At 35.7% G+C, this 24,421-nt stretch overlaps 1 protein-coding gene across 8 annotated transcripts in view; it reads left to right on the top strand.

The window, feature by feature from the left end:
- The window catches only part of DIO2 (iodothyronine deiodinase 2), a 236,726-nt gene extending 223,065 nt beyond the window's left edge, over positions 1-13,661 (top strand). For 7 of the 8 annotated variants that reach the window (XM_090271259.1, XM_090271255.1, XM_090271257.1 and 4 more), the window contains one exon: positions 6,683-12,320. In XM_090271259.1, coding sequence (XP_090127385.1) covers positions 6,683-7,270 — 588 coding nt within the window. In that variant the 3' untranslated portion in view covers positions 7,271-12,320. Of the gene's footprint in view, positions 1-6,682; positions 12,321-13,117 lie in introns of those variants that run through there. The other variant, XM_090271256.1, reaches the window with a different exon arrangement.
- Positions 13,662-24,421: the final 10,760 nt, after the last annotated feature.

Genomic DNA, 24,421 nt, shown 5'->3' with positions numbered 1-24,421 from the left:
CACGAAAACTCATTTATACTATGTATGTGGGACCAGTGGGAGATGCGGTAAGAAAATATTGAGAGGATCATTTCATCTCCATAAGTGTAGACACCAAATGCGGCATTTTAATGTTTTTTTTTTGTTATATTTGTAGGTCTTAGGAGATGACATGGTAATGTCAATGGTTTGGTCTCAGCATATTAAACTCTTTACTTTTTTGAAAGAGAATTAACTTTTGCCTATAAGAGGAAACTCACTGCCTGGGAGAATTTTACTTATATGCATGTATACTTATATAAATATTTCTAACATAAAATATAGGGACTGTGATGTTACCTACATGTATTAAGTGAGGTTGTTTTCCCTATTAAGCAGCTTGATGAAGTTAAAAAGGAAAAACAAACAATGCCCCTTCAATAGACTTTATTATTTATTTTTTTCACTAATGTATAGTGTTCCATTGTGTTGCAATATTTTGTTATTCCGATTACAGGAAATAGGAATTTGTTTTCTTTTTTTTTTATATGGTTTGTGTATTCCTTCCCTGTATTGTTTCTGTCTACTGATTTGATTTTGACCAAGTTCATGACTGGTGTTATTAAGTTTGCTTTTAATGAATCCATGTAATAGCTACCACCATGAGAAGAAGCAACCCAAGAATCCCCATGTCCAGAGGCAAGACTGGACTAGGTGCATAATGAATGGAAACATGACAAACACAACTTGCACTGAATTTAGGTCTCCTTCTGTCTCCTAGTACGGCAAGGGTGGCGGTGGCTATAATGCCCTGTGAGGGTCACTCAGAATCTCCGAAACAGGTCGAATCCCTTTTCTGATGGCTGTTGTCGTCTGTACCACAATCTCTGGGTGTAGCCATTTCTCAAGACACACTGGGGGAGGTTCTGTTTGAGGTGGCATCACAGTATTTCACAATCCTGACTTACATTATTCTGAGACTGCCATCCCAGAAGCAGAGTTTTCCAGTGTGAGTGTTTGTATATCTGATGTGATTAGGCATGTCGCTTCTAATTCTCCTTGTTATTGAATGTCAAATGCTTGGGAAGCTTTTAAGAGAAAATGCAGTAAAAGTGTTATCCCTGGGATGGGCTGCTACAAGAGGCAACAAAGAAATGAAAAAACAAAAATAAAAAATAAAAAAATAAAACAAACAAAAAAATTTTAAAAGTAAAAAAAAAAACCCAAAAACCCTTCCTTCATTAACACGTTGACTGAGATTTAAAATTAACTTTGTAGGGAAGCTCTTAAAGATAATTTGTGTTTGGTCAGAGGGAGTTCCAAGCACTGTTCTGATGAAAAAGTAAGTCTACAGAAACTTGTAGAGTTTGAGGTGAGTAATAGATATTTGTTATTTAAGTGTCCTTAGTGTCATGGTATCGAACACTGCATCCTTCTGCTGGTGCTCAAAGACTAAAATCACAACCAATGAGCAAACTACCCTATCTGGGAGCTGACCTCCTACCTCAGTGAAGTGTAAGAGTAAACACATTGTGTAGACGCTGACAAGCAGTTTAGTTTCCTCACAGTTAATATGGCAGTGGCTCAGAAAACATATTCATTTATAAGCATATAATTTTGGTTTTGAAAGGGTCTCTTTAACATTCTCCTCCTCTTCATTCACCTCAAGCCTTTTGACCCTAGTTTCTACAATGGAAAACGGCTTTTAAAAAGAAGAGAAACATTCTCAAAGGAACATGAAAAAGGCCACAGCCAGAGCTTGTCCATCACGTGGATAAAACAGTGGGAAGTGATAGAGCTCAGAGCGATATTTTCAAGGTAGAAATCAAAAAGAGAATGGCTAAAAGGGAATTGAATTCAGAGGAAAGAGTAGGTAGCTTATTTTTCAACTATGATTTATGTGGCCAGCTTGAATGTAAATGGTTAAAGCACTGCTTAATAATCGTTTGGCTACATTTATAAGGACATTAGTGTAGCCTGGTCATTAAGTCAAAGAATTTGAAATTTCCTGATAGTGAATAAAGTCATTCCAGGGCTTTGAATAGCAAGAAGGATGTGTAAAAACTATTCTGCCACATATTAAAACCCCATTTTTATCATCTGCTTTACTTTCTATTGTGAGATTAGGTGGTATTTTGTTCAGAAGCCTTTCTAAGGCTATAGAAAAGGAAAAAAAAATTAGTAGTATATTCTCTATTTCCAGCTTCTACTTGGTGAATGGTCCTTTCTTTGTTCCTCCCCCCTGCATTTCACAGTCCACATGCCATAAACAGCGTAACTTTTGCCCCACGCACTAAACACTGTCAGTAAAAGGAATCCCATCATCAAGGGAATCAAATTTATAAATATGCCATGTATTTACGCTCATGTTCATATTTATAAACATGGCTATAGCAACATTTAAGCTCGGCTCAGAAAAGTTCCCTGTTGTAAAAATACAAACCCTTTATTTACCTCCTGTGTTGGTGTTGCGTTGACATTGGTCACAAAAACATAAGAAAGGACAATTGTAATAGTGTAGATGAGAAAGGAAAAAGTCAGTGATGACGATATTGCATTTTACATATGTCCTTTCTGATTGTTGCAAAATAAAGGGACCCTTTGGGAACATTGGAACTTCAAGACCAGTTAGTGGAAATTATGCTTCTTGTATTTGGGCATTAAATACTGGGCAGGGTTCTCTTTAGAGCGGCTAACGCTGGCAGGGAAAGAGGTACCGACCTAATTACTCTTCCGCAAGAGTAAAAATGCCTTTTGAATGCCTCTTTGGCAAATATGTCTCATTAAGGACAAAAACCAAACACAAACCCTCTAAGAAGAAGAAATTAAGATGATAGGTAACTTGTGGCCAGGAGACTTTCCGTGCCACTGTGGGAAATTAAAACAAAGTTTGGGAGTATCAGGGGATAACTTGTTTTTGTTGAGCTTCTTTCCTGCAGCCTAAATATTATTATTATGGGGCCAACTTTATTTGCTTTATCATTTTGGCTCTTTGTCAAGGAATGCTTTGCTCCTGGGGAAAACAAAGAATCTTCCATCATTGAAGACAATGGTGATTCTCCCATTCCATCTCAGCAGGGTACATAACCAAGCAAACTAAGATATTCTTCATTTGACACTCTGGTCATAATAAGAATTTAATTTTCATGGTGATCAAATGGGAAAATGAGAAATGAACAAAAATGTCCTTTTAAAATATTTTCTTTGTAGTTTAAAGCAAACTTTAATTTTTTAAATTTCTAATTCTTTTCTTTATTACTGCTAAATTATACTCCATCAGCAGGTTTTTAGAAAGACAGGCTAATTTTCTCATTAGTATGTGACACATATAGAAGTAGACTACTGGTCTGCTATTCACATTGGGACTCACAAATCACGAGTGTGTATTTCCCCCCCAAAGTATAATTAGTAGCATTGATCTTACCCATGCATTTATCTTACCTGGTCATTCTCATGAACAGAGTATCTGTTTATGATACTCTAATTTGCAGTAGGATCCCATAAATGCTTAACTAAGTGAAGAGGATGCTCAATAAAATCAAGAACAGAGCAACAGCGTTAGGTGTTGATTATGGTAGTACTCTACAATAGGGCTCCACAAGTTATATTTATAAATTATCTATCTCAGTAAGCTCATTCATTACCCAAATATGGTTATGTTCATTGCAGGTCAAGGTTATTATTAAGTGTAAAATTTTTCATGATCCTTACCTAGGATCATAACAACTACCATTCATTCAATAATTATATATATATATATATATATATATATATATATATATATATATATATATATATATAGTCTCCCAGCTTAAGAACACATAAAGAACACTATGCATTTGATAACATTCTTAATTTTTAATTTTAGAGTGAAAGTGTTGTACTTGTATGTAAAATAAACTAGTTTGTATTTTAGGAAGAATTGTGGCTGAACTTTATTGTCAAGAAGAAGAAAGAGAAAGTGCTTTAACTTTCCAAGAAAATTAATTGCAGGTAATAAGAGTCACCTGTGACTGAAGCATCAGATTAGATTACTCAGTTGAATAATCAGGAATAATGCAAGGATCAACGTTTCTGCTTGGATGAGAGCCAAGGCAGTCAGAGGCCCACTTAACAAGACCACACAATTGTTGGTTGGTCTTAAAAATTACTCTGAAAGATAGATGGATGCTTTCACCTACCAAGAACCTACAGGTTGATAGTCCAGAAATAATTTTTTTTTCCTGTGTATGGATTATTTACTTAACATAAAGTACAACAGCTATGGATTCAGACTGATCTGAATGCATTCAGATCTTTATTGTGTAGTATGTTGAGGAACACAGTAGAAAAATACGGTTCAAAGCAGCCATGCTAGAATTGTTTCTGCTATTTTAAGTGGAAAAGAGTTAATGGTAAGGTGATGGTAATGCTACCTACCACCTAAGTCTACGAAGAAGTACCAACAGAACCCATTTAGAATATATTTAAAATGTATATCTTTAAATTGTAAGTATATTTTAATACCTCAGAGACAAGTGTAGCTTATATAAAATAACAAGACTGTCAGAGAAAGACGAGTACCATACAATTTCACTTATATGTGGAATCTAATAGATAAAATAAACTAACAAATAAAATAGAAACAGACTCATAGATAGAGAACAGACTGATAGCTGTCAGAGGGGAGGAGGTGTTTCAGGGCTGAGTGAAGATGATGAAGGAATTAAGCAAAAACAAACAAACAAACAAATTAAAAAGACCTCAAAGACACAGACAACAGTATGGTGATGACCAGAGGGAAAAGGGAGTCAGGGAGGTGGAAGAGGGTAAAGGGGGGATAAATGGTGATGGAACAAGACTTGACTTGGGGTGGTGAACACTCAATACAATACACAGATACTCTATTAATAGTATTGTATACCTAAAACCTATATAATTTTATTAGCCAATGTCACCCCAATAAAGTCAATAAAAAAGTGAAAAAAGAATCCATCTAAAGAGATTATGTTTCTTTATCTAGTGTCCCTTATAGATTAACCAAGAAAATTAATACCAATAAAATAAATTTTCCCTGATGGTGACTGAAAACAAATGTACCTATTTAAATCACACCAACAGCTTGCTTTTCTAAGAAAGAAGAGTGTTATTCTAAGATTTCTCTTAAAAAACTAACAGTACTTATTTTAAACCTGCCCTGCTAAGATTTCTCAGAAGGGAAAGACAGGACTTCTTCAATTCTTTCTCTCCAGTTAAAATGAGTTTATGCATTAACATTAGATAAATGCTCCTGAACAAAAACCCTTGAGTGTTTTATATCAGTTGGGATTGTTTATCTTTAGCAATTCATTTCTAAGTGACTTCAATTAAAGCAGTGTTATATGTGGTGGTATTCATATGGGGAGAATAAGTTTATCCTGTTAGACGTGTTTTATAATATTAAGGATAGTGTATAAAAATCAATTGTGCTACCATAAGTTGTCCCTGATGTTATTGGCTTTGATTAAATCATTCTCCAGTTGTGTATTCAAAATGAAATAATTGGCTCTTTTATGTTGCTTGTTTTTTCTTATCAATTTACAGATCCAAAGGCCAGCAAACTTTCAGTCTGTTCAACTATTCAAACCACATGAAAAGGGGGCACATGGAACAGTTTTGTTCTGTATCTCTTCTGCCTTAATATTTTATGATTCAGAAGAGCTTGTTAATAAAATGAATGATAGAAAAGTAAATGGTTTGTAACTTCCTAGATAAAAATAAATAGACAAAAACAAAACAAAAAAACACCCACGTAAAAACCGATAAATTAAAAGTAGAACGCTGAAATAGTTTTATGTTTTTGTTTGTTCATTAGTTTGTTTAATGAAAATGATGAGGTTTTAGTCATAAAATCCCAAAGTAGACAGTTGCGACAGAAGTGTCCAGGGAGGATGTCCTACTGACAAGAGCTCAAATCATGTCTAAGGATAATTAAAATAAAAGAAAACAAAATAAACATAGAATTGCTCAAGAAAGGTAGCATTCTATTTTACATGTTTGAGTGGCATCTAATAATGGCAAGCTACATCTATACAGTGAGTTTTCATGTACAAAAAGCTATTTTCCTTGTGTTATCCTTCTGTAACCATATGAGCAAGACGGGCGTTATTGTCATCATTTTACAGATGGGAAAATTGAAGTTCTGAAGAGGTTAAATGGGATGAGCTCTTTTTATAGATGGTAGGCCCCATGTCGTCTAACTCTTGCCAGGAATAGAACCCATTGGTATCACTGTCCATTGAGTGAGATTAAATGACTTTGCATCATGCAGGAAAGTAAAGGTCTTTCCTGAATACTTTAGAATTTAGAAATGGGAATTCAGAAAAAGGTACTTCGTCCCATGACTCTGATCATTTGTCTTAAAGTAGACCATTTAACTTTTTAAATGAATTCAATTAATCATTTTTTATATAATGCATGCTAAACATTGACAGCAAAGTAAGGATAATGAAGAATACCAGCCTCAACTTAATTATGAAGAAGTTAACTACAGTGCCGTCAATGATAAAAATAATTACCTTCAGTGACTACACAGAATGAAAAAGACTTCTATTTTCTTTAAGGCCATTCTTTACATTACCTCTTTACTCAAATCAATATATGTTTGCCACATTCTATTAGAGCCAATTTTTTTTATAAAGAGTGAATTGAAGTGACAATGTGTTTAATGTGGTATTCTTTCCCTCTTCCTTCTATTCAAAACCAGGTGAAATTGGGTGAAGACGCCCCCAATTCCAGTGTGGTGCAAGTCTCCAATCCTGAAGGAGGTAACAACGGTGAAAACTGCGCCCAGGAGAAGGCAGTTGTTGGAGCCCAGTGCCACCTCCTTGACTTTGCCAGCCCTGAGCGCCCACTCGTGGTCAACTTTGGTTCAGCCACTTGACCTCCTTTTACTAACCAACTGCCAGCATTCAGCAAACTGGTAGAAGAGTTCTCATCTGTGGCGGACTTCCTGTTGGTCTACATTGATGAGGCTCATCCTTCAGATGGTTGGGCGGTGCCTGGGGATTCTTCTTTGTCTTTTGAGGTGAAGAAGCACAGGAACCAGGAAGACCGATGTGCTGCAGCCCACCAGCTTCTGGAGCGTTTCTCCTTGCCGCCCCAGTGCCGAGTTGTGGCTGATCGCATGGACAATAATGCCAACGTAGCTTATGGGGTCGCCTTCGAACGTGTGTGTATTGTGCAGAGACAGAAAATTGCTTACCTGGGAGGAAAGGGCCCCTTCTACTACAACCTTCAAGAAGTGCGACGTTGGCTGGAGAAGAATTTCAACAAGAGATGAAATCTAGATTAACTGGTTAAAGGTATGATTACAATAGAGCTTTTCAAATATATATATATATATATGTGTGTGTGTGTAAAGGAAAAGAAACTAAGAACTGAATCTACTATTTCAACTGAATCTCATTGCCTCACTGAAAGACAGGAATTTGCATGTGAGAAGAACATAAGCCTCTAACATCTCAATACTTCTTTCACCACTCAAAAGACATTTGGCTAAATAGTTGCCCCATCACTTCTGTTTTTAAGAAAAAACTTTCAAAATTTTCTGATTGAAAATATCCCAGGATGGAGAGGAAGAAAGCCTGTTTGTTACAGTTGATGCTTTGGGACCTGAAGAAAAGACTTCTCTGACTACCTACCATGTTAAGGAAGCTACTATTGCTGTTAGTGTAAGGGGTGTTGCCTAGGCTTTATTCAGCATGGATAGAGCTCAAGTCGAAAATTCTTAAATGTTTACTTATAATGAAGCCTTGAACCCAGGCCATGTGGTTAGGGCCTTGGCATTTAACATGTTCATTTCTGATGTTCTAGTTTCTAGCCATAGTGCTCAATGCCAGTCTACACATCCCAGAACTCACAGGTGTATTTGTAGATATCAAGAATGATTCCTACCCGGAGGGTAAGAATGATCATCTGAAACTGAGGGTTATTACTTTCAAGGCAGATAAGGGAGGTGCTGGATGAAAATCAAGTTAAGTAGCTAGAAAAAGGAGACAGGAGGATTAGAAGGCTTTATAGAGTTTCACCTTGAGAGTGGGACTAATTTCCTACCCACAGAAACATACATGAGGCCAGAAAAAGAAGAAGCTCAATTAAAAGTAGCATAGAGAATATAGATAAGAACTCAATGTATTTATCACATACTCTTGGAGTGAGGGAGAAAGGGGGATGAAAGGGGAAAAAAACACACTCTAATATTTGTATTTCTGAAGGTTTTTTTGAGAAATAATTACTTTTTGAAACATGTTTGTGGTGTATGTATTTTTAGTGGGTGAATTATCTCCCGTGATAACTGATTAAAGCTAAAACCAGTGGGTCCAGTAGTGCTAGTCTGTCCCTCTCCATCCCTACAATTGTGATGTAGCCCTACTCATTCTTGATCTCAGTCTTTATAGAAGTATTTTCTTAACGCTGAGCTCTTCAGCTCAAGATATGTATCCATACTCATTTTCAGATGGTGTAGGAGGTACATGCCCTACCCATTCAGCTGCAGCACTGTTTTCCTTTCAAAGTAAGGAGACTATAATGAACAATCAGTGCAAACAAACACAGTTTCTTCAGTTGCAAAATAGAGGAAGAGAAAGTTAGTTTGAGATAATTCCCATCAGTAATTGTGGAGGCTTTGGTATAAAGCAATCTTCAGAAGCATGATACTTGCTAAAATGAAATTCCCATTGACATTTGAATTTGGACTTGGCTCTTCCTTTGTTTCTATTAACTAAGGTCTATAAGGCCTCTATAGTACATTAATATAAAGTTATTTTAATATATAGATACCACATTTCTCTTTTAAATGAAGACATGATAGCTTTACCTATAAGTAACATAATATCTAAATATCATAACTTAATAAACCTATATAATTTTTGTACCATAAAATTTTTATTATAAATTTAAGGATGCTATCAAATTACAATATATGGTTATATTTATATGTACAATCAAAGGTTCTTATGACCATTCCATCAATAATCGAATTATAAAATAAAAAAATAGAAAAAGATACCTAAAGTTGAAAATATCTTTCTAAGCTAGTTGCCTGAAAAGAAGGAGATGTGGGAACTGAGTGTGCAAAAACCAGAAGTCTATTTTTTAAAATTGAGGCAACATAGTAGTTATATCACTCATTAGTCAGTTTATTGTTTAAATATTAAAAGACCATTTTAACTAACTTTTTTTTTACTGCAACATTTAAGCTTCTCAGTATTTTAAATTCTACAAACACACCCACAACTACACGAAGCAGATTTTGAAAATGTGACACTATCTAAGAAGGTTCTGGGAAATCGCCTTGAGGATAGATTATTTCAGAGTTAAATAGTTCATCAAACCCTGTAACTCACGGCTTATCAGTGGGCCCCACTGATTTCCATCTTCGAAAGGGTGTTGAGATTTATATGGTACAAAGAAGAACAAGTGTTTGCAGCGCACCCGCCCGCCCTGTTGTCCTTAAACTTCCCCTTTGTTCTACATGTACAACAATGGAACAGGATGTTAAAGAAGCTGGTGGGGGGATGAGGTTTGGTGAAGGCAGTCGGTGCTAGTTGTCTGGGGAAAAGGATGATGAAAAATCACCCAGTTGTGATACATTTTTAAAGAAAGAGAAAGTCGTGTGTATGCAATTCCTCTCCCTGAGGATAATCCAGTGGAGAAATGAAGCAGTGGAAGTAGACATACAAAGGCATAGGTTGAATATCAGGGAAAAAGATATGTTCCATAGAACATAGAAGAGTCACTGGAAGAAAGACTGTTGGGGGCCAATGAAGAAAGTAAATTGACAAAGCTCAGGAATTCTATAATATAGAGAATGGCTCAGTGTTATCAAAATTATAAGCCTGTAATTATGTAACCTATTTATCTTGACATAAACTTTTATGATTTCCTGTGATATATGTTTTATGAACTTAACAAAAACTTATTATTTGAGATAGTGGGGAAATGATGCTTAGTTGATATGCTCAGAGAAATTATTAGATTGTCACTACCCACTCGTCCTATCCCGTCTTTTATAAATTATGTTCCTTTAAAAAATTGTAGTTCTTCTCACAAGGTAAACATTTTCTATATACATATTTAAAATTTTATATATAAAACTTTGAGATGTTCTTCTTAGTACCTAAGCATCTTTGTCCTCTGTGTTTACATGGAGCTATCAGTTTAGCTTTTTGAACTGAATTAGCTTGTCTGTTATTGAAGTAGTTTCCAAGCAATTTTAGATATTATAGCACCTGGGTTCTTTCAAATATGTAGATTTTGAAAGACTTCTGTCTTGGAACTATTCAAAACTTACCTTATTTTATTTGAAAATATTAGTGGAATCCACAATGACTCTTTTAAATGGGCATGAATGAAATGCCTGCAGAGTAATGTAGAAGTATTTGATATAGACATTAAAATATAACTGACCTCTTTAGAAGTAGATTGGAGCCTCTGTTCTTGCTTTGTATAGCTGAAGTAACAGTCATTTAACTTATCTGACTTTTTATATTTATGTTTTGTATCTCCAGTCCTATGTCTTCACCTTGTTTATAGAATGTACCCCTGATTTTTGATAATATCAACATCTAAATGGTGTACTGATTTAGTTAAATTCTGCCATTAACCAGGAAATGGCTGTTCTATGATCAAGGAGAAAAGACTGCTGCCTTTCATTTTGCTTGAGTTTATTTAACTAGTGGGCTCTTGAATGAAAATTAGAAAATATGGTGAGGTCACGTGTGGGCCACATAAAATACTATCTAGGCATTTGGGAAAATTCCCAGCTGGATACAGGGTAGCCTCAGCATGTCCTATGGACTATGTCCATAACAAGAGGAATGCACTGATGTACAGGACTTCCCATTCTGTAAACCCTAAAAGATAAACCTGGACATTTCTTCCACCTGACCTCTGGCTGATGGATTGGAAAAGAAGCTCAGTTTGAATCACATGGCCATTGCAAAGAGAAAAATGTAGACACCAACTTCTGAAGGATTCATGAAAACCTTTACCTGCGTTCAAAACTTTTCAGAACATGCCCAGTGTCCTGTCTCTCAGCAGTGGAGATTAAATGAGCCTTTTAATTCTAAAAGCTTTTTTTTTTTTTAAAGATATTGCCAAAACTCAGAGCTAAAGTTTTTGTTTTGTTTTTTCTTATATTCTAATCTCCTCCCTACTTCCTCCTTTATTTAAAAAATAGAAGCTAAACCCAGTCTTCATACTGAAGTCTAGAATGGGGCATCAGTATCACCCTCTGCTTGGTGATCAGCACTCCCTTGCTGATGTCCTGAGGTCCTCTAGGAAAGGAGGAGGCAGGGCATGGGAGAGTCAGGAAGTTGCTAACTGGGGAGACCTGCACTCTTCTGATTTGATCTTCTCATTTGGGAAGATTCTCAAAGAAACTTCACAGCCCTAGAGGAGGGCTGAGTGTCACTGAGTGACTGTAGGAGAAGCCAAATATTGGGCCATTTCCTAATGCCTTACATTCTGGATAACAGCAGAAACAAAGCCTGAGACTTAAGAGACCCACTCTGTTCCACAGTGAGTCTGAACCAACAGAAAGCAAACACGTGCAGATATCCAAACAAGACTATTCATGCAAGTTGGGGCTTGCTGCTTATCTTGGGCAGCAGCACCAGAGCTCCAGGGAGGTTATTTAATATTTACTGAGGAGACTGTGAAGACCCAGGAGATGTTTAATGAAGTCATTATTTTGGCTCAAAATTACTCTTACTCCTCCACCCCCCCCCAAAAAAAAACACCCACAAACAAGTAAACACACAAATGAAAGAAGCCTACAGAAGGGGTTGGGAAATAAGTAAAATTCTCTCAAAACTTCTCCAGTGATCATTGGCGGGTATGATTTTATCTGTGTTAGAATTGAAGGATGTGAAAATATAAGTGTCCAGTACTTTATAACCAAAGCAATGGAAAGATATTAGGAAGAGAATGTGGGCCAGTTTTGTTTAGCTTTGCATCACATTATCACCAGACTCCATCACTAGCCCAAGTAATCGGGCACCCGAAGAGGGAGATTGGGATGTGTGGAGCTTACCAGTGTGCGAATGATAACTACTGACGAAAGAGTCATTGACTCAGTTAGTGGTTGGATGTAGTCACATTAGTTTGCTTCTGCCCATCTCTGTCTCCCTAGCAAGGAGAAAATTCGGGGTATGATGCTATGAGGACTGGGTAAATGTGGTGAGAATGCACGTGTGTATCTCTGCTTCTTGGTTGCAGAAACAGAAATGCTTTGGAGACTATCAGTAGAAAGAGTGTTATTATATTGGTGCTGAGTGGTATGTGTGCTTTTACAATTTGTTCTTGTATTTTAATAAATTTTGAATAAAAGAATAAAGTTACTCTTTGGTTCTATTTGTTTATTTTTGAATTACTCTCTAGACCTTACCCCTGGCTGGAACACATTCATGGTTGACAAGGGAAAGAGAATCCATCATTCTAATATTTATTCCTTGGTATTTGTGGGCAAAGTTGCCAGCAAGGCCAGGTTATTTTAATCTCATGCTGTGTGCCAGAGTCTTCAAGGAAATCAAGACAAGTTAAAAGAAAATCTTCAGATACTTTCCATATTCATGAACAAGTTGCACACAGAATTCATGGAAAGGGGCCTGTGAAATAGGCTGTGGAGCAAATTTCTACTTGGTTATATTTACACCCAGGTTTTCTAAGTGCAATAAATAAACTTTCCAGGAAGTTGGTTAAAGCGACATACACACACACACGCACACACACACACTACTGTATGTATGTGTGTGTGTATACATACATATATATATATAATTTGTTATACAATTGTCAGTACATTAACATAGGAAGAAAAATATCAACATCTGAACACATTTATATCAAGCACTTCCCACTCTAAGAAGGTACAAAACATATGATGAATGGTTTACAGAGGCAATGGCCTGTTAATGACAAGGATATATTTGCAACATGGTTAAATATGTGCATTTTGTTCCTGAAAACAGGTGACTTAACCAAAGAATTAGTGTCTCTAGAGACTCTTGCTCATGATTTCCAGCACATAATAATTTCATTAATATTTGTAGTGTCTTATACGATATTCCTGAATTTTAATGAAAATTTAAGGAATCATTACTTTGACAACTATTGATTAAGTTTCTATTCTTTGCAGGGTTCACCCTGTGCTAAGTGCACTGGGATGAGCAAAAGCAGTAAAACTAAACTCATAAAGACATGACTTCCTCAAGGAACCTGTCATCGATTCTTCGAGACGGCAAGTGACAAACTCAAATTAGACTACAACAAAACAAAACAAGACCTGAATTTATTGGCTGATATAACCAAATCCTGGAAATGATTGGGATGAAACTTGCCTCAGGGACAAATAGTTTCAGGGACTGTGAAATCTTCAGTGCTTCATAGGTCTTCTGTCTTGTCCCTTTTTTGGGAGTCAACCTTTTTGTCCAGACTGGTTTTTCCTTATGTTGGGTGACCTGGCTGGGGAATGCTCCTTGTTTGCATTCTTACTATAAGATGGCTCAGATAGCATTTGACTCTGCCCTCAGGGAAGGACTTGAACTGGACTAACTTGTGTTACATGCCCACTCTGTTGTCCTGGGAATAGGGTCTGTTACCAGAAGGCGAGCAAGAAGTGCTGGGAATATTCGAAGGTATCAGAAGTTAACTTAGTGACCATTACAGTTGTGTTTATTTGTTTGTTTTGTTGAAATAACATTGTTTGATAACATGATATAAATTTTATGTGTATATCATTATAACACATTATATCTATTGCATTCTCACCACCAAAAGTCTAGCTTCCTTTTGTTAGTATGCATTTGATCCCTTTTACCCAATTTGTCCTCCTCCATCCCCACTTCCTTTCTGCTAACCACCACTCTATTGTCTGGAGCTAAGTTTGGTTTTGTTTTAGTTCATTTGTTACTTTTTTGTTTTATATTCTACATACAAGTGAAATCATATTTTTGTCCTTTTCCATCTGACTTATTTCACTTAGCACAATACCCCCAAGATCCATTCATATAGCACAGTCATTAGACATTTATAAAACTTATGGAGTAATCCCCCTGGTAAGTCTAGTACCTACCTGACACCAAACCTAGTTATTACAACATTATTTACTGCATTCTCTAATTATTTTATCTTCTTATTGCTGAGTAGTACTCCCCTCTCATTCGCTCACATTCTATTTTTTGTCAATGGGTACTTAGGTTGTTTCCATATCCTGGCTGTTGTTAATAATGCTGTAATGAGCATAGGAGTACATAATATCTTTTTGAATTAGTGTTTTCATATTTTTTGAACAAATACCTATAAAAGGAATTACTAGATCATATGGTAGTTTTATTCTTAATTTTAAATGAACCTTTGTACTCTTTTCCATAGTGGCTGCACCAATTTATAATTCAAGCAATAGTGTATGAGGGCTCCCCTTTTTCCACATCCTCTCCGACATTTGTTATTTTTTATCCTCTTGATAATAGCCATCCTGACAGATGTGAGGTGATATTTCGTTGTGGTTTTGATTTGTATTTTTCTAATAATTAGTGATGTTCAATATCTTTTAGTATGCCTGTTGGCCATCTATATGTCTTCATATGTCTATTTAGATCCTCTGAATGACCAGTATTTTTAACTACCCTAAAACAAAGATTAAATAGAAATACAAGGGCACCGCAATAAATTATATGACAATAAATAAGAACAAGTTCAGAGAAGGGAAGGACCGTATGGATAGTCTGTCAGAAGAGATTTTGTAGAATTTTAAAAAACTTAAATTGAAGTAGGAGGATGGGCAAGGTTTTGATAAGAAAAAAGATGGTCTGTTTTTCACTTGGTAAGTCAATATGTATTTACTAAGCGACTATGAGCTGTAAACAGAGGCTAAATCAACCCCAAAATAAGACACTAAATATGTCCATCATCCTTGGAAAGGAGAATTCAATTCAATAAAAGTTGGGAGAACTGAGGATAGAAGCTATGTTTTATATTCTTTATATTCTTCCTCTCTTGGGTGAGCAGAGATTTAAATAACTGAAGTTCAATCACCAATAAATGTTTTGAGTGCCTATTAAGTTGTAAATAAAGCACTAACCACCCAAACACTACATTCAGTGGGGTATATATACAACTGATATGAAATATGGTTTCCTATACTATAAGTGTTTACAGTCTAGTTGGTAAGCGAACAATCTAGACATAATAATATCTAACATACCAGATATAATCTCCAAATATACTGAGCCTAAAAAACTCAAAATTTTGCTATTTAACTCCATCTGGAAGGACCTTTAGAAGAAACTTAAGAAAAAAAAAAAAACATAGAAAAGGGTTTTTTCAAAGTAAACGTGTCTTCTAGCAAACATTGAGCCCTTAAAGATATTCCAGGGGATTTTTAAATAAAATTCCTAAGTACAATGCATTGTACCAGGACATTTTGCAAAAGCATTCATAATTCTTTTCCAGTTTTCACATGCATTAAAATTCACCATGGCTTATTCATCTTAGGCAACTGCCATGTCCTAAATTTGTGCAATAGATAAAAGGAAGATATGCTAGTGTAAGAGTCATAGAATAAATTTCCAACCTACATTAGGGCAAAAACTTGAAAACTTTTAATAAAAAAAAAGAGCAAGTTCTGTTATTGTGAAGTTAATGAGGTGTCCTGGGTGAGCTTGCACATCTAACCATTGGGTATTGAAGGGATCTACCTTCAGAAATCAAGACTGGCTCAAGGTTCACTATAGTTGTACCTTGTAGCTTAAATATCCAGGGGGAACAGTTCTGGGTCTTGCAGCTGCCTAGGTCTTCTAGAGTAGTGACAGAGATCCCAGGTATTTCTTGATAGATCATGGTCATTTTTACCAGCCCAAATTGAGGAGATTGGACTCAAAGAAGGCTAGGGTTCCAGAAGTCCACTTATTCCCATTCCTGCATCAGAAGAGGGACTTTGACCTCTGTGTCCTCACCTGCCTTTGTTGTTCCCTTCATATTTTTCCATGTCTCGTCAAAAAAAGTAAGAATTTTAACCTGAATGCAATGAGCATGGAGATAAGATAGGGTGGAGTAGGTTGTATAGTTGATAAAATCTATGTAATTCCAGCAAAAGTCTGTATTTATACATTTTAGAGAACACATATGAAGCAATTTAAGTAATTTATGAAAATGCACATACCATCGCCCTACGTCTCCTCACATGCCACTCCCATAGGAGGTGGCATCTCTACGTACTGCTGCAGTATGTTTATTTCTCTGCTGCAGCCACCAGATTTCACTGATTTTTATGTTTCTGCTCATCTGTGCTTCACGGGTTACCTTCAGGACTTTAGCCACTTCAGGATTAGGTGCGCTACCAATTCTAACGGGAAAAGGAGTGCACTGTAGAGGTTTGACATAGTAAAGTTCCTTTAAACTGAAGAAAATCCTGAGGGAAATTCTAGAATTTTCACTCTCCCATTTCCAAGTGTCATCATCACATGGAAACACACCTTCCCTGCTTTTGCAGTAGCTACACTTTCCTTCAACAAACCCAACACTGTTTTGTTTTTGTTGTTTTGTCCATCCCACTACCGACTCTATCTATTTAATTGTGTTATTATGGAAGAGTTTCTTTTGGCACATGTGTTTTCAGTTTGTGCACATTTCTTAAAAGCACCTCCCTTGGGTACATCAAGGAATGCCTACTCATATTTTGGAAAATCCAAAGTTCTGGCCCATATTCACTTCTGTTCTCATTCTGGTGCTCAGGGCTTCCACACAGACTGCTGATTGATATCAAATTCACATTTTAGTTACATGTTTAGAAGATTTGTTATTTTCTATTACTGGTGACTATTTACATGCACATCTATGAATATATTACTAATGATAATATATGTAGTTAATTCCATTGCATAAAATGACTACCTTCTAAATTCTAGAGAAAAAAGAATCCCCTTCATATCATTAAGGAGAGAGATAGGTTAATGAATTGACATCACCATCCTAGTGACCAGGTGAAAGAGACTAGGCATGTTCCTACTGGCTGTGCCATGATTATGAAAAAGACATCAAGAAAACATTCAAGGTAGGTGCTATTTCTGTTTCTTAATGATTCAGGTACACCTAGTTACACCTGTTGCCCAGAAACACCAAACGTGTTTGTATGCTGGTTTTGTGTGGAGTTGGGAGGCCTCCAAGTAGCATGCAAGTGCCAGTAATCCCTTGAGTGCTGTGTTTGTTGCTTCACTGGCTTCTTAGTCAGTCTTTGGAAACTATCCTTCAAAGTCACCAGTGACCTTCTAATCTAGACAAGTCCAGGGATAATTTTTTTTTCTGTCCTCATTCTATATTTCACACCATGTGGAACTTTTAACTCTAACAGCTTCTTCTCTCTTGTTCACTGTTCCCTCATCTCATTTAGTCTATTAAAAGATGTTTCTTTAGAATTATTCCCGTGCCTTCTGTTTTCTCTCTTGTAGTCTTTCTGAAATAAGGAGAGAGGAAAAGTCATTACAAATTGCACTAGAGTTAGCATTAGGTTTGCCTGTGAGAAGGAAAGACCTAAATTAATAATGATTTAAGCAAGACAGGTGCTTATCTTTTTTCTTTCGTGTAAAAGGCCTGAGGTAGGCGATTTAAAGCAGGAGTAGAAGCCTGGTTCCATGCAGTTCTTAGAGATCCAGGCTCCTTTCAGCTTTCTGCTTCACTCTCACGATGCCTTGCAGTCTTTATATACCCATATCTCAAGCAGAAGGGTAGAAAAATGTAAAGAAAAAATGGGCAAAATATATGTCTACCAGCCATCTTTTAAGGAGATTCTTATAAACTGTTTCATGGACACTCCTATTTATATCCCATTGGCCAGGACTTTAGTTACAAGATGAACCTACCTACAAAGAAGGTTAGAAAATGTAGTCTTTATACTGCCCAGCCATGTGCCCATCTGAAAATTCTATTACAGTACAAGGGGAAGACATATTTGTATAGGTAATCACCTATATTTTCTTCTAGCAGTTTAATATATCCCTTTCATAATTATGAGTTTTATTTATCCAGAGCTAATTTTGTTTATGACATTAGATAAGAAATCTAAATTGACTTTTCTATCACATAATTATTACAGTATTTTTTATTTCTTTTCTCCCAATGATCTATAACACCAGTTCTGACAAGTTTCCATCATATTTAGAAGATAATACTCTGTGACTTGATGAGTGATTGACAACTTTTTGTCCAATATAAATATTCTTGCATCAAAAGTATGCCTTAAAATTGAGATTCAAACAAAGAATCAAATTATTGGTTAGAAATACAAATTATTAAAAGTTAATGTTTTTACCTAGCACCAGAGAATTTATTTTTATCATTTTATCCATTATTTGAGTCTCTGATTCTAATTTTCCACTAATAATAATAAACTTTAAAAATCATGGATTGTCTGTGTTATGTCTGCTCTACTTTCTCTGTAAACTACTATAAAGAAATTCTGCCTTAAGATATGGAGAAACATATTAAATTATTAACTGTTGGAGATTCTGTTGCAGATGGTATTGCTAATTTATAACTATGAAGACAAAGATCTTATCTTGTTTATTATTTTTATGTCAGTGAGTGCCCAGTACAGTTCTTTAAATATTGTAGATGCTCAATAAATGTTTGTTGAATGAGTGAAAAAAATAATGTATATTTGTAGTGAGGCTAATATATGACTAACAATTTTGTTTATACAGGCTGAACCTTGTACAGTATCTTATTTTCAGCACTATGTTGATATGTTGTCACTCAAATAAATTGGCATTGCTTTCTCAAAGGATTTATTTTTCAATCAATAAGGCAATGTGCTAATGCAAATAAAGAAAAGGGAAGGGGTCATGGGAACATGGGAGCAACAGATAGGTGTTTTAAAATACACCTCGATTTTTAAGTACCAAATAATATAATTTCATCAGAGATCTTTATTGCATTATGAAGTTTATCAGTAAATAGTCTGGTAGCCTAAGTGGTCAGAATACCAAGCTTCTTGTGTGGAACCAGCTATGTGACCTTGAGTAATAATCACCTTCCTGGTCCAGTTTCCTTATTTTAAATTAAGAGTCTGGCGTAACTTTGCTAAGATGTTTTCCAGCTCTACATCCCTATATATTTTATATTTACTCCGTATGTGTCATATATTCCAAGTTCATTGGGCCACAGTTGGAGGCCCTGGCCATCCCTGCTGCCACTCAGTCTGAGAAGATAGTTTTCATGCAGTAATACAAGTCTGGTGTGATGAGACCTTCGTATTTTTAAAAAACAAAACATAAATTTGGATTTTTATGTAAAATTTCAAACTTTTAAATATTGACCACAAAGCCCAACAGCTTTAAAACGCTCCTTAACCCAAACTAAACCCAACAGCTGGTTGGGTTTGGCCTATGGGCTGTCAGTTTACGCTTTAAAGGACTTTTTTTTCCATCCTTATCATTTTCAGTAACTACTTTTCTTGTCAGTGCCCAACAGCTGCTGCGTATTATTTTCCTGCTGTGTCCCCAAAGGACAGATCTAGTCCAGTAGAGTCAGATCATAATATGTGTAGGTTTAGTGTTCTAGGTTGACATGGTAGTTATGACGTAGGGACAAACCATATTTTGGTCAAATTGCACTTGATTTCCAAGGTGTGATATGGCCAGTTATTTCATATGGGTCCTAATCAGAGAATTGTCATATTATTTGAAAGAAGAACAGAGAGGTCTACAAAGGACTTCAGAAGCGTTACACCCATTAGTTTAATAGAAACCTTGGAGTCAATTTCCCATTTTTGAGCAAAGAAAGAGGACATAAAATAGGTTCAGTGAGGGAGGAATGCTATTTCATATCTAACCCAATTATATTCCTTCTACAAGTTTTATGCCTGGTGAGGTAATCTAAACTTAATTAAAATCTAATTGAATCAGAATGCTGCTTCAGAAAATCACATGGACAGTGGAGTCAGACTTGGGTGTGAACCTGATTTCAGTTACTAATTGAATGACCTTAAAGTGGTTAAACTTGTCTATGCCTCATATACCTCTTCTACAAAAAGGGAAAATAATACCTCTGATGCTTGTTGTGGGAAATAGAAATAAAACATGTCCTGATATGGAGTATAATAAAGAATAGCCAAACTTAAACTAAACTTAACATACTTCTTTCTGGAACCCCTTTTATGGAAATGTTTCTGTTTGTGCCCTATATAGAAGATAAATATGAACAAAGCATTATTTCTGCTCTCAAAGACTGAATGCTCTAATTGGGGAAATACAGTATAACTACATATGGCTATCACTCAGGGTAAACTCTGATGTATATTAACAGAGCACACGAGAGTACATGTAAGAACTTCTTTATGAACAATTTTATTATACTTTTCATTGAGAATTGCTCAAGTCTTAATTATTTCAGCAGGAAGAGGTGGATTGAGAAGAGACACTAGGTAATACCTTCCAGGAGAAGAAACTAGCATAAGAAAAACCATATTTTCTATAAAGCATAAAACATATAGTGAACATATTGATGGAAAGTATAATGGGAAAAGAAAATAGAAATTACTGGAAACAGAGGTTTTTGACAGATGGTGCCATTAGAAGAGGTATTCACTCCCCCATCACCAGATTCCAACAGAAATGGTCGAGTCGTGCAAAAAAAGTGAGAAAACAATGAATTGTGAAGTTCACCTTCTAAAAATGTCAAGAAATTTCAACTAAATAAAGTTTTTAAAAAGGCAGCTTAAATAAATCATAAAAGAATGACCTACAACTTCTCCTGTAACAGCAAGTGCTCTCTGCTTGGAAAAATAGAGATTAGAGGAGAGTCTGGTAACTATACTGATGGAACTCTAATTCAAAGCAAAGGAAGGCCTGGGGTTAGAAGTCACAAGAGGACGAAAATTTTTTATCATAGAGAAGTAGAGGAAATTCATTGGACTGCTCCTGCCTAGTAGAGTCCAAGTACAACTGAATTTTTTCTTCATCTATGAGGGCATGTAAATAAATAATATTACCAAACACACAAAAATGATGCTGTAGTCAAGATGATAAGACTACCTTTTCATGGTGGAAGAAGAAATCCTAAGTGCTTTTATTCTTATTAACATGATTAAACAAGTTGTCACAGCTATGAAAACGGAGCAAGCAGTTGTGAAAAGGATTATTCTAAAATCATGAAAGAGTTTTAAAAAATGCTTAATTAAAAGAAGGTAGTAAAAAATTGAATACACTGAAACTGATGTTTGCAACTTTGAAAATATCTCCAAGAATCTGTGGGATAAAAAAAAGTGGAATTCGTAAGAGGAAAATCAATCGAACGCAGATTTAGAAAAAAATCTACTTATAGTACAATAGACATCAGTAAGAAACAAAATGGAGGAACAGAAAGAGTAAGTAAAGAATTAAAAGAAATTGTTCTGAACTGAATAAAAGATTCAAGTCTTTGATTGAGAGGCCTCATGAATCATCAAGTGAGTTTAATGGAAATATACACCTAAAAGTAACTTGTTGAATTTTTAAAAATCAAGATAAATAAACTTAAAAGCATAAAAGCTAATTGAACCAGGTTAGGGGGAAAAAGAAAGCTAAGATGGTACTGGTGTCATATTTTCCCAAAATACTAAAGACAATAAAAATGGAGAATGAGCAAAAGGGCATTGGATTCTAAAAGATTGTCATGCAAGAATTCTGTACTCAACAACATTGTCATTAATGTGTTTGAGCAAAGGAAAGATATTTCAGATTTTATCATAACTATCCTCCTGAAAAAAAAAAGTACTTGAATCCACATCCTTGGAAGAAATTTACAGTTAAAACAAATAATAATGAACTCAAGAATAATAAGCTTAAGTTATAGTTAAAAAAACGACATTTGATTTTGAGCAATAAAACTATTTGAATATTAATAATTATATATTGAGTAATAAAACATTTTGAATGTCAAAATCTCTTTTAAACAAAATATTCATGATAAGAAAAGTAATAATTTGTTCTAAAAATTCAGATTGCATACACAAAAACTAAGAAACTGATGAAGATATAAAAGTTATAAAATAAAATCATATGTTAACACACTGTGAAAATAAATGAATACTTACATTGTTGATATTAATAACTAAAGAAACTAGGTTATAATATTTTAAAAATAGATGTTAATATTTTTATCATTGCTAGGAAGAAAACATGATGTAAACCTTCCAAATCCCTAAAGAATCTCAGATAAATGTTCATGATACAATAATTAAAGTAAGCAGTAAGTATATACACTAAAATGTCAACAATTATTAGTTCTATATTATCTAAGTATGAAATAAGTTTACTTGTTTACTTATTTATGCTTGTCTGTATTTTACACACATTTTACAATAAACACAAGTTAATTACATAATAAGAACAGATAATTTATATTTTTGAGTCATTGCAACAAATGGTATTAAAATAATTAAAAGTTATTTTCAAGTTTCCACTTTTGTAAATAAGGACATATGTAAATAGACTGAAATATCTTTGAATAGTGAAATTAAGATTGATTTATATCATTCTTCATATTTTTTGTGCAGGTTTTCTACAATTACCTGGGGTTATTTTTATAACAAAACAAACAAAGAAATGCCCTTGAGGGCTTGGTTGAAGCTGTGTTGTGGAGGATTTGAGTATCAGATTAAAGGGTTTAGATACACTCTTGGTTAATGGGGAGCCACTGAAGATTTTTAAGGGAAGTGATATGTACAGATTTGTATTTTGAGAAGATTAAGACAGAAGTATTGTTATTGTTTAAATTGGATTCAAGTGGAAAATTGACTGAAATTTATTGTAATGGTCTAGACAGGAAGTAATAGGGTCAGAACTACATTTCTGCAGCACAAATAGGCAAGAGGAGAGACATTTGATGTAACAGAGAAGAACAGTCAAGGGGACTTGGTGACAGCATTTAATGTTAGAGTTTGGGAAAGAAATACAGAGATGGTGTTACTGAGAGAACAAGGATGCTTTTAGCAGGGATAGGATAGCGAAAGGAAGCAGGAAGAGAAGAAGGTATAGAATAAAAGATGATGAATTTAACTTCAAGTATGTTAAATTTCTGTTGCTGATGACATACCACATCTTTGGGGTTTTATGGGATAATGGCTGTGCTCCATGTAGAAATACTCTTTTGGAGCTTTAATGATCTAATTGAATGATCCTTCCCTCCCTTGACAGCACATGGGCAAAAAACCCAGAGGCCTCCAGTCCCCTATGGCCAGTGACCCACCCAAGTGCCAGCTTTTTCTCTGCCTTGAGTTTGAAATCATAGCTCTGTCCCCATTATCAAACACCCCACCTAGGTCAAAGAGTTCCTAGGTGTTTCCTTACATTCCCAGCCAGATTTGCTCTTAGACCCTGGTAACTAATGTCCCCTAATTGGACTTGGCACATTATCAGTCAGCCTCACCCATAGGGTGTGAGGAGTCTGGAGAGCCCCTCCCCATTCTGATTGAGCTCTGGGAACCTCAGATGTTCCCAGGACTTGCTCATTTCTCTTCCCCAATCTGTCCTCCCAAAAGTGAGCTACACTGCCGTGTTTCCTTGACCCACTTGGAGTAGCCAAGGGGAATTAGTTGGGAGGAGGAATATGGATTGTTTTGGATGAGGACTCCATGTAACTAAGGCTTTCTGTGGTGAATGGTGGAGTCAGATGTGTGCAAGAAGACGGGTGGGCCCCAGTGCAGGGTCTTCATTTGTACTTTTGCCTTGAATCACTCAATATACCTGGTAGAGGACAAGCAGAGACGATGTGCATGGCAGTTAAAGGGCACTTAAAATTTAGGAGTATATTAATATTTTGGTTATTGGTGCTAATCTGCTGAATATAATGGCTGGTAAGGGGAAAATTAGACACAGACTTTTTATAAGGCATTTCTTCTAAACCACAATTAGAGGCCCACTTGAAGAGTTTCCTTTCCCTTTATGAGTCACAGAAAACTGAAATCACCATTTCCTGTTGAGAGAAAACATGAGAAAAGAGAGGAGATGACCACACTTTGGTCTACCCTGGTTTTCTGCTCTATTGGCCTGGTTCCTGAATAAAGAAGACCATTTCCCTCATACGTCTTCTCAATCTATTCCTCCTTCAGTATCCTTAGCATCATTCAGAAGCCCTAAGGTTTAGCCACTTAAGTGACTTGTACATCTGCTCCTAGTCCCTTTTTAAAAACTCTGCCTCTACCCAGAGACCTACTTCCTCCTCTATCATGTGGCCCTTAATTTAATGACCACAACTGATTGGATCAAAGGGCAGGCACCTGCGCCAGTGTTCTTAGGTACTAAAAGCAGTGATGGTAGATTGCCTAAGATGCCATGCTAGACCATATGTAACCACAGGAGGCCAATCAAGATAAAAAGGAGACAGAGAGAGGCCAACAGGCAAACACCCCCGCTGCCCAAGAGAAACAGAAAAGTTGCCCCACGTCTGGACTGCTGAGTTCCAGTTC

The sequence above is a fragment of the Furipterus horrens genome, unplaced genomic scaffold (assembly GCF_987537825.1).
Source record: "Furipterus horrens unplaced genomic scaffold, mFurHor1.1.pri manual_scaffold_3, whole genome shotgun sequence".
Taxonomy (NCBI): Eukaryota; Metazoa; Chordata; class Mammalia; order Chiroptera; family Furipteridae; genus Furipterus; species Furipterus horrens.
Note: the sequence above shows the minus strand (reverse complement) of the source record. Positions and strands in the feature narration are given on the sequence as shown.